Genomic DNA, 14773 nt, shown 5'->3' on the forward strand with positions numbered 1-14773 from the left:
AGAAGAGAGAAACAATCAGCAATACCAGTAAGTTATCACTTTCAATAAGGAGATATCGGTACCCTCTAGTAGTTGCAAATAAAAAAGCTTGTCTTACAACACACGTTTCAACCACTATTAGGGGTTTCAATTGCCGGGGTTAGGCTGGGTTTTGTAAAACCATAGTCCAACCGTAAGGTCTCTTAACTCAACCCAAACCCTGCCCAGCACTAGGTTGGGCTAGGATATCTCAGCCCTGGCCCAACCCTATCAGATTTAGCTCAACCTAGTCCAGTCTTGATGGACCTTGATTGGGTCAGGCTAAACCCAATTCAGCCCAGCCCAACCCAGTACTATTGGTTACTTGGTTGCTTAATCTTGATGCGTAGCAAAGGCCAAAGACCAAAGTTCATATATGTAGATTGTGAAAAATGCTTTTTGCAGATCTTTTTAATTAGTATACATTTATAATTATTAACATATTTATATTATTATATTCTTATTATTATACAAGATTGGATTGGATTGGATTGAGTCGAGTCGAGGTGGTTTGAATCGAATTGAATTGAGTTGTGTTGAGTTGAGTTGAGCCTATCTCAATCCAATCTTAACCCAATCGGACCTTCGACTTGAAATTCTTAGACCATAGCACAATCTATGAACTGAAATCTCGGGATAGACCAGGGCAAATTGGGGTTCAAGGCATGCTAGGGCAGATTAGGGCTGATTGGATTTTTATGACAACCCTAGACCCCAGCCACTCCTATCACATGGGAATTCCCAATTCATTTTGTGAAGCAACGAAGAAACTGCCCTGATGAATCCCGACAAACACCTCATCCGCCATACTTTTCTTCCCTGATGAATCCCGACAAACACCTCATCCACCATACCGGTGACCTGTCTCTGTAAGAAGAATGCCATTAACAAGAGTAGTAGGTCCATTGGTGCATGAAAAGGACTGGAATTGTTTGGTGAAGTGGCCCTTATTCATTTCTGATCTCTAGACGTTATGTGTCTTCAGCACATTTTCCTTGGTTCCACTGTCACTAGATTCTTCATTAATGGCGCCGTCTCAGCATTGTCCAGCTCGTTTCTACACTTAGCCTTGAGTGCCAAACAAGAACCACCACGTGTACAATACAAAAACAGAAACTTCTTCTATTGCCACGTAAGGAAAAAAAAATCCCTGTGACGGTTTGACCACCTACCATTACTGCAGAGAGAGATCAGCGAAAACCCATATCTGGAGAAAAAGTCAAATTCTTTTAACAGTTTTACAATCATGACATTTTACCCTTTTCTGTCCTTTAATTCCTCCCCAGTCCCAACCAATTAAATTATTAACCTAATCCGACGTACTCTCATCATCTGAAACTTGAGGAGTAACTACTTCAACTCACTACTGCAACTCCCGTCATCACTCAAACCCTCCCAAAAATGGCTTCTCTTTCTTCATCTGCATCTCCATCTCCATTTGGTTCTCACGCCTTCGTCTTCCTCAACTTCCTTCTCCTCTGCTTCGTCGTTCATCAATCTCACTCCATAACTCTTCTTTCTCCTCTTGACTCTTCTTCTTCATCTCTTCCCGGCCGTTACTTCAAGTCCCTGCCTTCATCTCTGCACCTGAACGAATCGACCGAGTATTACGAGATCACGTTACCTCTCAAAACCGACAAATTCTCCCCTTCCTGTTCTCTTCTCCTTCTTCAACATGATTTTGGCAACACTTACGGCCTCCCGCCGGCCACCGCCTCCTACTCTCCACCATCCGATTGCCCTGCTCCATGGTCTCACGTTGTCCTCGAACTACAAGTTTCTTGCCAGGGAGAACAGTACGACCGCATCGTCGGGGTTTGGCTCGATGGGGTCGAGATTCTACGGACAAGCACCGCCGAGCCTACCGATTCTGGAATTTTCTGGAAGGTCAGGAAGGATGTCACCAAATATTCCTCTCTTCTCTCTCTCTCCAATCTCACCCTCTCAGTCATGCTCGAGAATATCATCAACGATGTCTTCACCGGTGTCTACCACGTCAACATCTCTCTGCTTTATTACGGGCAGAGCGGAGCTAGGGTTCACTCTGACTCACCAGAGCTGTTTTCGAACAGAAAATTGGGGCCTTTAATTGAAGAGGGAACATTGGGGTTGCGATCCGAAGCGAGGAAATTGATGTTTATATCTGGTGAACATGATGGTAGAATTAGAAGTAGAACAGACTCAACAGAGGGCCAAAAGTTGGGGGTTTTATCTCGAAAGCCTGCAGATTTGATAGTACCGATAGCAAGCGATGGCAGCGATGGTTTCTGGTTTCGAATTGAGAATGAATTCGATGTTCACTTGAAACGGATCCAGATTCCTCCGAATACTTACAGAGCTATTTTGGAGATTTACGTGTCATTTCATGGAAACGATGAGTTCTGGTACTCAAACCCTCCCGACGCTTACATCAAACTGAACAACTTGACAACAGGTCGGGGTAATGGAGCTTTCCGGCAGGTTTTTGTGACGATCGATGGTGTTCTTGTTGGGTCACAGGCTCTTTTTCCTGTCATATTTACTGGAGGAATCAATCCATTGTTCTGGGAACCGGTTGTGGCAATTGGGGCTTTCAATCTGCCTTCTTATGACATCGATTTGACCCCATTTCTTGGCCTGCTTTTGGATGGAAAAGATCATTCTTTCGGTCTCGGAGTGTCGGATGGAATTTCATTTTGGCTCGTGGATGCGAATTTGCACTTTTGGTTAGATCCCAAGTTGTCTACTGTCCAGGCGAAATCTGTTGTTTACCGGATTCCTCCTCTTTCAGTGAATCGAGATTCAAAATATGACAAACTTGATGGAACATTCAAAGTGAAAGCAAAGACAGAGACACATTGCTCCGGGTGGGTGAAATCGACTGCCGGGAATTTCACCACTCACGTATTCCAAGAATTCAAGTTCAAAAACTCCATCAAGTACAAGAAAAATGGAACGTACAAGGAGGTCGAACAGAAAATTAAAATGAAGACCGATGTCAGATTGGAGACTGATGAACAGAGATTGCTTAGTCGACTGGTCTATAAAAGGACTTACCCTCTGAGGATCATCACTTCGACTATTCCAGGATTTGATATCAATACAAATTTACTGTTCACCAATGTTACGAATGGGTTTAAGGAGAAATATTCAATGGCGGATTACATAACCTCTATTTCAAATACCCAACGCTCAGGTGGGTGGATGTTGGTTCATGACCACTCTGTACTCTCTGGTTCGGCAGAGACTCGTCAAACTCTCAGATACAAAGATGATTTCACTTGTTACTCTCGAAATGTGGCTTCAAACAATGGGTCGGTCATGGAAGACTATACAACCAATGCTTGTGATCTGCTCTCGTAAGTCGTAACTCAGTACAGGATCGGACTATAATCTTCAAGTTCAGGAAGTTCTAAATAAGCTGTTGGTTTTAGCTCGTGAGTTTCTCTGCCTGTAAGTATAGTTTCATTTCAGCCTTTTCCGTCTTTGAGAACTCTAGATTTCGTTAGAACGTTTATGTGAAATCAATCCAGTGTCTTACCAAAAAAAACAGAAATCAATCCAGTGGATGTTTATCTTGTTCCTTACTATAAAGTATTGCTTCCTAGTTCTTAAAATGTCCTCCAGTTCTCTAAAAGGCTTTTTTTTTTTTTTTTGTACATATATGCACAATCTCGGCTGCCTTATGTAAACACCAAAATTCTGTGGAAAAAAATTGGCTGCTATCTGGGTTACCGCTACTACAATTCTTGTTGGTAGCCAAAGAAATGGAATAATTCACTTCCCCATAGAGTTCACAGATACCCTCCTAGGTTGGTTATATAGTATTTTTCAAAATACCCTTCTAAATTTCATTTCTTTGACTGGCACATGGGTTGTAGCATCGGGGACATGGTTTCAAGTATCGGCTATCGATATAGGTTGAGACCGATATTGATACCGATATCCATATCAATTGTTGGTATCATTTCAGGAATAAAAAAGTAATATATATATATATATATTTATATATTTTTTTTTAAACAAGAATAAAAGTGACTAATACGCATCCGATCGTTATCAGACACCGATATTGATACATATATCCATACCATTTACTATATCATTTTAGGGATGAAAAAGTAAGATTTTTTTTTTTTTAAATTTTAATAAACAAGGATAAAAGTGACGCAATCTGGATCTCAGATCATTATTAGTAGACACCGATACCGATAATGAAGACTACATTTGGAAGTATAGAGAAGAAAAAAAAAATTTTAAAATATTTGAATTTAAGGAGAGAGATAGACACATACAAAAAATGAGTGTGTGTTATGTTTTTTGTCTTATTATGTCATTTGTAATATTCTCTTTCTTTTTCTTGTTACAAAACATAGTGTAAATCTATTAAAAAAATAAAAAAAAATCTCTGCATCGTTGAATAAATTCCACCGTGATCACAGCAAAAGCATCAGGACTCTATTAAGTCTGTAGGGCTTTTTTGCCAATTTCTGTCTCCTCCCTATTTCAATTATTTAATTAGTAAAATATATCATAATGTATATATTTTTTCCTTTTTTTTGTTTTTTCTTTTTCAAGTTACCTTTATTATGCCCTTGTAGAGTTGTAGTGATATAATTTCTATAAAGTATAAACAAGTCTTGTTGAAATATTAAATATATTGTTTTACATCGGGAGGCTGTCAAAAATGATTTTTCAAATATTCAAATACTTTTTCGTATGCCATCCAGCTGTTCAAATAAATTTCTACCAAAATATAAAATTACCGGTCCCTCATCACTATTCCCAGTCCTAGATGAATTTTTTTTTTTCTGGTATAATCTGTTTAATATCCAATTAACATCAATAAACTCCAATCATAAAAAAATCAAGTGAGCAACCCTCTATTGACTTTAACTTTAAATTGGTTCAAAACCAGTGATTTATCAATTCGAAATTGAATAAATGATTTTACATTTTAAAATCAAAACTAAAATGACCAAATGGTTTCTCATAAATAAATAAAGAACCATTCCTATAAACATAAAAACTGAAGGGGAAAATTGATATGATCCACGCATATTGATATGTATGTACCATAAGATAATCAAAATTTTTCATTCTTATTAATTATTTCAGATTTACCAACTCTTATCTCTTTTATAAGGAGTCCAAAAAATAAGATATAAAAAAAAAATATATATATATATATATATTTTTAAATTTTAATTAATATGATTTTTTTCCCAATACTTCAAATATTCAATTTAAATCTTAAGTAGTAATGGATGCGGCGGAATAATAGACTTAGTAGATTTATGATTTGAATGTTTAGACATTCAATCAATATTAGATCGATAATTGATAGATAATATAGGTTTTCAGGAAATGTTGCAAAAAAAAAGAGATTTTTTTTTTCAGTGAACTCCGATCACGAATGTGTCGCCTTGGTAAACAATTGTCTCACCAACTAGCTAATTAGATGCGAGCCCCTTCTTAGGCGAATTCCTCCTTTTTGCACCTCAATCTACAGGGTATTAGTAGCCATTTTTCAGCTGGTGTTCCCCTCCCAATAGAATGCCCCTCAAAGGAAAATTTGGGAGAAACTTTTAGTACCTAACGTTTTAGAGGACTAAAAATGGAAAAGAGGAAACGAGTTGAAGATTATGAAATTTTATAACACCCATTGATTCAAAATGATCCGAACATATAGCTCCAAGTTAAATGATAGATAGTAGAGAACGTTTGACATGCAATTTGCAGACGATAGTTGATTGATACTTACCCACTTCCAACCGAACCCATTTAGAGTAAACACATGTAGAAGGTGTAAATTGATTCTAATTTAAATGATTTTATCCGATTTCAATAAAAGAATGTGGCAGTCCCATGCTGGTGTTAAGAGTATCTGTGAATACATCACAGGCTTACTGTCAACATTTATTGTTTGGGAATTATGGCAAGAAAGAAATAGGAGAAGACGTGGTGAAGGCTCACATGCATCAGCAACCATCATTGAGAAAGTTAAAGATTGGATTCGTGAGATCACTTATCCCACTAAATTCTCTAAACCCATTTCTTTGAGAGATGATCTTATGCTGTAGGTATTTAAGTTAAATCCTCCTATTAGTCGAGTTAAGACTCCAGTTCTTATTTATTGGTGCTAGTAATAAATGTGGATGGTGCTAGTAAGGAAAATCCGGGCATTATTGGAGGGTGAGGCATTATTAGAAACAATAACGGGAATGTTCTTGCGACATTCTCCAATTTCTATGAGGTGTGTTCAAATTCAATGGCTGAGTTAAGAGTCCTTAGAGATGGATTGAGATTGTGTGGGAAATTGGACATCACTGATTTTTATATTAATTATGACTCCTCCTTGATTGTGAAGCTGGTTATCTAAAGATCTTGTAATTTGTGGAGTTGCTGGTATATGTTTCAGGAAGTTATCAACTTCAGTGATTCTTTGAGAGCCCACATCTCGTTTTCATTTCGAGAAAGCAATTGAGCAGTGGATTGTTAGCAAATTTTGCTTGTGAGTCTACAATCAATTTGATTTTCTATGATGATGATCATCTTCCAAGTGATCTTAATTGCATTATTAGAGAAGATAGAGCTGGTTTATCAGTCTTTATAATGTAAGACTTATTTTATAAGTGTTTTTCTTTTGTGTTTTGAGAGTGATAGAGTAACTTGTCTCTCATGGGTTGGGGTAAGGTAGGTTATGTACCCCTTGTCTTTTTATTATTAGTTTCATTTTTTCAATAAAATTTTAAGGGCTATACTGGGTCCCATATCATATTCGGGGTAAAATAATAATAATAATAATAATAATAAATAAAAGAATGTCGATTACGTGGTTTATGTTCAAGGTATCGGATATGGGTTGGTCACTCAAGAAACCAATATAGAGTAACGACCCCTGATTTTTTTTTTGGGTAAAAAATTTAACTATACAATGATTTTTTTATATGTCTATCTTTCTTCTCAAATTTTAATAATTTTTATTATATTTTTTTTACCATTGAACTGTACCGTTACACTTCTACCAAAAAGAGAGCTACACTGATGGAGGATTCGGTTAAGAATCGGTTCATATCGGATAAGTTTCACATGTTGAGAATTTGGGTGACATTAACAAGCATTCCTTTGGAGACCTAACGTTTCCATGTGGCGTACAAGGAAGGTACTCAAAAAGTTTCCCGCATGTGGAGGATCTCGCTGACACCAACTAGCATTCATAGAAGGACCAGGGACTCCATTATTATCAGGAAAATAATCCTCTGTTTTTCTCATCCCTGTTTTTCCTTGTTTTGCTACCTGCAGAACGCGACACGTGGACAACTTTAAGACCAACGCACCGGATGTAATAATCCTCACCCAATCTTGACCGTTGGTCTCCTTGTTGTCCACGTGTCGCGTTCTGCAGGTAGCAAAACAAGGAAAAACATGGATGAGAAAAATAGAGGATTTTGATCCATTATTATCATGTGGCAGATAAAGAAGGTTCCTTGGAAGTTTTTGCATGTCGAGGACAACGCTTATACAGACAAGCATTCATCGAAATGGCCAAACACTTCATTGTTTATTGCCATGTGGCTAAGGCGTTCAAGGTCATCCATGGTTAGTTGGTTACAGTTACAGGTACAGATATTAGAAAGTAGAAAACACCAGCGACCTATTTAGTAGCGAAGAAAGGAAAGAAAAGAAAACAGAATAAGACTATAAGAAAGCTTATCTAAAAAAAAACATGATAGTACAATGATTATTGTATCTCACTCTCTTTTCTATTTTTTTTTTTTTTTTTTACCTATCAAACATAGCCTAAACCACGAATTCAATTTGTAATTTTTTGCTGTTTCCACAGACACTAGGTTGCCAATGAGGAGATCGGATCAGGATCATGTTCCTACGTCCTTGGTCTATTGATTTAGATTGTTTTTATAAGTGAACTTGATCTGGGTTCGCCAATGAAAGGAAATATTTCACCGAAGAAAAAAAAATGAGGGGGTATACACAGGCATCAATAAGGGGATTTTTTTTTTTTTTTTATTACAAGGGTGCGACTTCATTTTGCCATCTTTTGTGTTTGGATATAAGGATTACACAATCAGGAAAGCAATTTTTTTTCCTTTTAAAAAAATGAGAGTGATCAACATATAGATGAAGTATAGTATTTTCCATGTCGATCCAGTGAAAGAAGAGAGTATATTGGTGGATGTCAATTTTTTATTCATAAGAATTCAATTAATTATTGGAGAGAGAGAAAAAAAATGTATCAGTGCATGTAGAACAATGTATACCGCGGGTAACATGTTCACATATGTTGTTGATTGGTCATGTGGCCATCCACCCCTTATGAAATAAAAAATTTTATCCATGTATATGCCCCTGTGTTTGCTCTCATTGGCCTACGCTGATGTAAAGTCTACGCAATAAAAAAATAACTTGTTACCCAAAAATAAAAACAAGGAATTACTCTAGGATGTTTTAGTTGGGGAAAGTTTTAAAAAAAAAGTTCTACCAATCTTTCATGATACTATTTTCCATTAAAATATCTGCTAGTATGATGTAATCAATATAATATTAGATAGATAGGGTCTAGTGAAAATCTTATTCAACCGTAAATTTCATCATTTAAATTTGATGGCCTATTTCAATCGTATGCCTCAATCAATATTCCTCCCTTTCCCTTGTATTTTTAGCTAATTAAATTACCTTTTTTTACTTTCCAAGTTGTTATCAGTTGCTTGCTGTGCTACGTCTAACAAAATGACCAATGTGCCCCCATTTTCATAACTTGAGTTGTCCATGAGCTTGAAGAAAGTACCCTAGTCAGAGATAATTAAATATATCCTCTCAAAATGGTTTAGTGGGATAAAATAAAAGTAAAAATGACCTTCAAGCTTAACCCCATGGCTTTCTAGACTAAACTCCATCCTTGACTATTCAATATAATGTAGGTTAGAGTTTTGTTCCTCGAAATGAGTCAGGTGTCAATACTTGTTACTTTTGCTTCCATAAATGACCTTCACTCTTTAAATGGTAGCAAGTGGGGAAATTGTTGGCACCTAATCCTCAAGTGTAGGTTAACTTATATGTAGATGAACTTAACTCTAGAGGTAGCAACTGTGCCCAACGTGGAGGATGGGATGGAGAGGGGTTTAGATCATTTCCCCCAAAGGACATCCCCTCAGGTGAAAGACGAATGGATCACCTGGGGATAACCCCAACCTCCCTCCCCCTCCTGATCCAGCTCGTCTCCAAGGACTGACGCACAATAATCCTCCAATGATCACTGACAGAATGACACTTGTCCTTTTTGTGATCCAACGGTCATGAGCAACTTAACCCAAAAACCCTCCAAAAGCCTCCAAGTGACGCTTAACCCGATCCAGTTGAAGAAAACCCACCGAGGTTATTGTTACGAACTTACGATTGTTGTAGCCTGTGTCTGCAAGAAATTCAGAGATGTTCCTCACAATCTTCTTGTCTTTCGTCTTTCTTGACAAGAAGGTATTTGTTCTGTCCACTCTTTGTAATCATGGATATCCTCTGTTGTTCAAAATTGTTTTTTCTCTTTCCTAATTTTGTCCTCCCCACCTCACTTCTGGGTTAAGCGAATTATTTCATTTTTTTTTTCCAGCATTCTTGTTCTTTGTTCTTTTGGATTGCCGATGCTTCTTTCTTGATTAGGGTTCTGGTTAAGTGGCAGCATCTCAATGTTAGCTTCATCCAGGATTATTGGGATCTCGCTGTGTTTTCAAATCTAAGGGGCTGTTTTTTGGGTAGGACCTCCGATTCCGGGGTTAGATAACTATATAAGATGTTGCTACTTTGATGCAAATACTGAGCAAATTGCTTCTGCCAATTGCAGGTAGATGAAGCAGCAAATAAGTTTGACAAGGATGTACTCCATTTGGCAAAGCAGGTTGTCAACCAAGCTTCATGCATGATCCAGAGGGCATCAAAGGTTGCCCAATCGCTTGTTTCTGATGTTAGAATTGGTGGTGGTGTCCCAGTAGCTATAAACTATGGTATGGGATTATACAAGGACTTTGTTTCGATCAATCGGTTAGGATTTGGAATGAAAGAGACTAAAAGAGAGGAAGATCGAAAATTCACGGTCAGAAGATTCTCACGGGTTTTCTTCAACTGAATCGGGTTGAGACCGTCGGATCACAAAAAGGACAAGTGTTGTTCGATCAAAGATCATTGGAGGATCATTGGAGCATAAGTCGTTGGAGACGAGCCGAGTCCCCCAAGATAACTGATCTAAACTCGATGGAGAGAGCAAGGGAGAGAGACAAACACATGTTGGACACAAAACCGAGATACCCAGCCTTTAACCATTCATTTAATACCAAAAGCCTCTAGATAAAATCATGTCAAATGATGCTATGAATATTGATCCATATTGACTTCTAGCATGGCCACTTGGGCATGGTGACTGGATTGAAGGTACCCTAAATAAGGGCATTCCTTCTTTTTCCATTTTGTTATTTCAGTCATGGATTAGCTACTAGCCTTACACAATCAACAACAGAGAGAACGAGGGTCATCTAGTATTAATATTAGCATTGGTGGATGTGGTACCATAGTTTGGCAGCATCAAAATGGCCTGGATTTCAGATAATTGAGGCCGCTTCGTGGGGCAATCGTTCCAGCATTTCATCATCAACGATCGCAGCACCTGTGGGCAATCCTTAGGTATCTCCGGTCTCAGCCCACACGCAGCAATCCCTACCGCTGCCTGCACTGGCGAATAAGCTGCATACGCTGCCTCCCCGGTCACCATCTCCCACACCACCATACCAAAACTATAAACATTGCTCATCCATGTCTCTGTCACACTCTCTGGATCCCCGGCGATAATCTGCACTCGAAACAGTAAAACCCATCAAAGAATTTGAAAAGGAATTGATAATTTCTACAGCCTACAAAGGTGACTAATTAGAGGTATCTTTACAAGACACACACCCTGGCATTGTCAACCTTCAAGCTGAGATTTCAAAAGGTAGGTTTGGTTTTGGTGGGATCTATTGATTAATCCCACTCAAGTGAATGTTGCACAAGCTCCACCAAGATGATTATCTTAATTGAAAGTCTTTAGGGATGTTTAGATAAAGGGAAACAGAAAAATTAAAGTTCTAAAGCTAGGTAATTAGGAATACAAATCAGGCATAGCTCACGCTTCATCAACAGTGCCATGACAAGCTCTGTTAGATTAGTGCCAAGCATACACATCTGACCAGATTGTACAGGTTACCGTAATTAAGCACCTTTGCATCCAGGCATAGGGGTTCTGAAATGACCACCATACCCTTCTTGGCTGATGCCCGCACACACTTTCCATAGTCTCATTTGCTAGAGTGCTGGTGTAGGGGCCACTCTCCCAGATAGCAACCTTTTCCCCTTAATTTATGGGAGTAAGTTCCCTCTAGCAACATTGTGTGGATGTTGATAGGAGGGCTTGCCCCTCCTAATCGATGCCCGCGCACGCTCTCTCATTGGTCTGGCGTTAACACAGGAGTCATACTTCCGAACATAAATCATTTTCATGGACCTCCTAGTCGATGCCCGTGCACGCTTTCTCATTGGCCAGGCGCTAGCATAGGGATCATGCTTCCGAACAAAAACCATTTTCACTCAATTTATGGGAGTAGGGCTGTGTTTGGTAATGATCTAAAAAAACATTTCTTGAGTTTTTTTGTTCTATGGGAACGGAAAAACAGAATAAGGCATTTCGTGCATTTATGGTGTGTTTTGTTTTTTTTTGAACAAAAAGTGAAAAATAAAAAATGGTAGAAACGAGAATTGACAGAACGACAAAATGTAGTTCCATTGTTCCAATTTCTTTAAAAAAAAAAAGTCATTTTGACATAGAAACTGAAATTTTCATTTTTGACACAAAACGTTTCCAGAAACGTTACCAAACCCAGCCTAGGTATCCTTCGACACCAATGTGAAGTTTTGAGCATTGGAAAGGATATTACAGGAAACTCGTCAAATAGGGGGATTTTTAAGACATTTCCTATGGGTGCCAAATGACCACCACACCCTCTTGGTCAATGCCTGCACATGCTCATTGGCCAAGAGTTGCCCCCGACGCGAGGGGTATTATGAAAAACTCGTTAAATAAAAGAATATTTAGGATATTTACTATGGGTGCTAAAGTAATCTAAGTGGGGGCATGCAGTTTTGAGTTTGTGCTGACGTAGTGGAGATCTTTTTCCCTCAATTTATGCATCCTCGTTTTTTTGGTAGAATAATTTATGTATCTTCAATCAAATCAATAACCAAACACTAATTGAGAAAAGATATATAATCAAAGATGGGAATATGGGATATAAAGCATCATATTGGTAGCTAGGCCACAAATAGCATGAACAATTGAACATGATTGAATCCTGAACAACCCAATTAAAGATTAGATAATCCTCTCATACTAATCAGCAAGTATTGAGTTTGTGTAAGAATGTAAGTTATGGAACAGAAAATAGCAGAGTAACGGGTTAAAGATGAACCAACCTCAGGAGCTAGCCACCGGTAACCCTCAGTTTCATACTCAGTCACCTCTCCAATGTCTTTGCAAGCCGTGACGATGCCCATGTCTCCCAAACAAGCATGACCCTGTCTATCCAATAGGATCCTCTGCGTGTTGAGGTCTCGGTATGGGACCCCATGATCGTTCATGAACTTCATCCCTTCTGCAACATCAATAGCAATCCTTATTATTTCCCTGGTCTGAAGCTTCTTATTCTTCTGTATAATCTCCTGGATTGATCCCCCTTCCTTCATCTTAGTCACAACACACAACCCATGAGTTTCTTCAATGCAGACGCCATGGAACTGTAATATGTTTCTGTGCCCGCAAATCATCAGCTCCAGGAGATCTCTTCGTAGTTGGAATTCGTAAGAGCAACCCTTCTCGCACCCTTTGAGCTTCTCGATCGATACTCGTTTGCCATTGTAAATACCCTTGAATGAATTGGGCCCGATCTGATCAATGAACTCAATCTGATCAGAGTTCAGGAGCCATTTCCCAATTTCGTCCCCGCCCAATCGGATCGTCTGCCACTCATCGACAGTGATAATGTAAGAAGATTCGGGCAGTGGATTAGGGAGCTGGAACTTAGGGTTTGAGTTCATAGCTCCATTTCCGTAACTCTGTTCATCTTTCTCATTGTCAGTCTCAACTATCTCTCGGCCCCTGGTACTCTCCTCCTGGCACCCGCAGAGCCCAAATGGGAGCTTCATTGTGCCCGATTTAGGTTTCTTTAGGGCAGATTTCAGGGCGTTTTGAATCCTGGTCTTGAAATGTTTTTCTTGACCAGATTGAACCAGAACAAGAATGACACCAAGAGTAAAACCCTTCTTCTCAAAGATCTGGATTTTCTTGCAGCAAATGCCTACACTATCTAGTGCTTCCGAAAGGGTGAGCCATGAAATCGAAGAGTTACAGGCGAATGTGAGCTTTAAAACAGATCCTTGGATGTCCTCATCGGATAATTCTTGAATCAAAATCGCAGGTTGGTCATCGACCGCTGCCTGCTCTATTAATTTAATGTGAAGAAAGACCTCTTTCATGTCAAATCCCGACCGAGCATAGCTGTATACGACAACCAAAAGAGCCATGAATGAACTAAAATTAAAACGAAGAACTAGAAATAGAATCAAGCTGAAATGTTTTAATCATTTTCAACCTGAGGGGTAAAGAATCAAAATGCTTCCGGATGTTGGATACGACCTTCTCAGTAAGCTGACTACCAGGGTACAACAGGGTGAGATTTCTCATCACTCCACCCCACATAATCTCCCGAGAACTCTCAATCGTAGTCGCCGGTGGGTCACGAACAGAGTCGAGATTCAAAGAATTCTTCACCGAAGTTATCGCTTCCGCTACATTGCGGCTCAATTTCTGCAACTTCTTCTGCACCACCGATGATTCTTTCCCTGGGGGTGGTGGGGAAGCCGCCGGGACGACCTCTGATCTGTCTTGGGTTTTCATTAGAACCTGCTCTACCATGTCTTCGTTAGTACTGGTCCTGCCTGACCAGCACTCAAGAGCTGCAGCCATGGCCCTTGCTCTGAAAACCAAGAAGAGGGCTCAAAGCATTTAGTCTAGATAAGAGGAAGTGCTGTAGTGTTTAAACCAATGGGCGGAGATGGTATGAAAAGAAAAGGTTTAGCTAGTTGATTTTCCTCGTGTCTTCAATCTCCATTTCTTCCTCCGTATCACTGAGAGGATGAAAAGTCATGTGTACTCTGTCGGTGCCATGTAGAACGCGTGTGTAGATAAAGATGTGAAACTCAAATCGAAATCGTTTATCAAAATTGAATCATGTTGTTTACATTAAAATCGTAAAATTGATTAATAAATGATTCATTTAGTAATGTATGAATCAAATTTAAATCGTTAACGTTAAAATCATGAAATCATTTAATAAATGATTCAATTGACGACTATGATCATGAAAATTGGGATCCATGACAGCTGATTCTAATACAAATAGACCAATTTCCCGATCCTTGAGACCCTGAACTTGATTGGACTGAGCTTTGATGACATGGTAGCAGCCTAGCCTACTAGTCTTAATTTCATTTTATCTTTGTATTTTAATTTAAATCTGTAAAAAGACTTATTAGTCTTCACATCAACGAATAGTAAGTAGTACTGTTGGCATGAATAAGGGCATTCAGTGGCATCGGGAAATAGGGTACAAGTAATTTTAATTTTTGGGTTTTTTTTTTTTTTTTTAAGTTTCTAACGGCTAGATTATTAAAGGGTATGTTT

General features: G+C 38.7%; 2 protein-coding genes across 2 annotated transcripts; one reads left to right on the forward strand and one right to left on the reverse strand.

Annotated features, from left to right (window-relative positions):
* Positions 1–1329: 1329 nt before the first annotated feature.
* On the forward strand, positions 1330–3584 carry LOC122085520 (peptide-N4-(N-acetyl-beta-glucosaminyl)asparagine amidase A). Its single transcript, XM_042653994.1, has one exon. It carries the CDS (start codon positions 1420–1422, stop codon positions 3358–3360), a length of 1941 nt encoding a protein of 646 aa, XP_042509928.1. The 5' UTR covers positions 1330–1419; the 3' UTR covers positions 3361–3584.
* Positions 3585–10293: 6709 nt separating this feature from the next.
* On the reverse strand, positions 10294–14226 carry LOC122085861 (RAF proto-oncogene serine/threonine-protein kinase-like). The gene is made up of 3 exons (XM_042654458.1): positions 13683–14226; positions 12508–13588; positions 10294–10852 (listed from the first exon to the last, which is right to left on the reverse strand). Exons 1-3 carry the CDS (start codon positions 14054–14056, stop codon positions 10535–10537), a joined length of 1773 nt encoding a protein of 590 aa, XP_042510392.1. The 5' UTR covers positions 14057–14226; the 3' UTR covers positions 10294–10534.
* Positions 14227–14773: the final 547 nt, after the last annotated feature.

Source organism: Macadamia integrifolia, chromosome 8 (assembly GCF_013358625.1).
Source record: "Macadamia integrifolia cultivar HAES 741 chromosome 8, SCU_Mint_v3, whole genome shotgun sequence".
Lineage (NCBI taxonomy): Eukaryota > Viridiplantae > Streptophyta > Magnoliopsida > Proteales > Proteaceae > Macadamia > Macadamia integrifolia.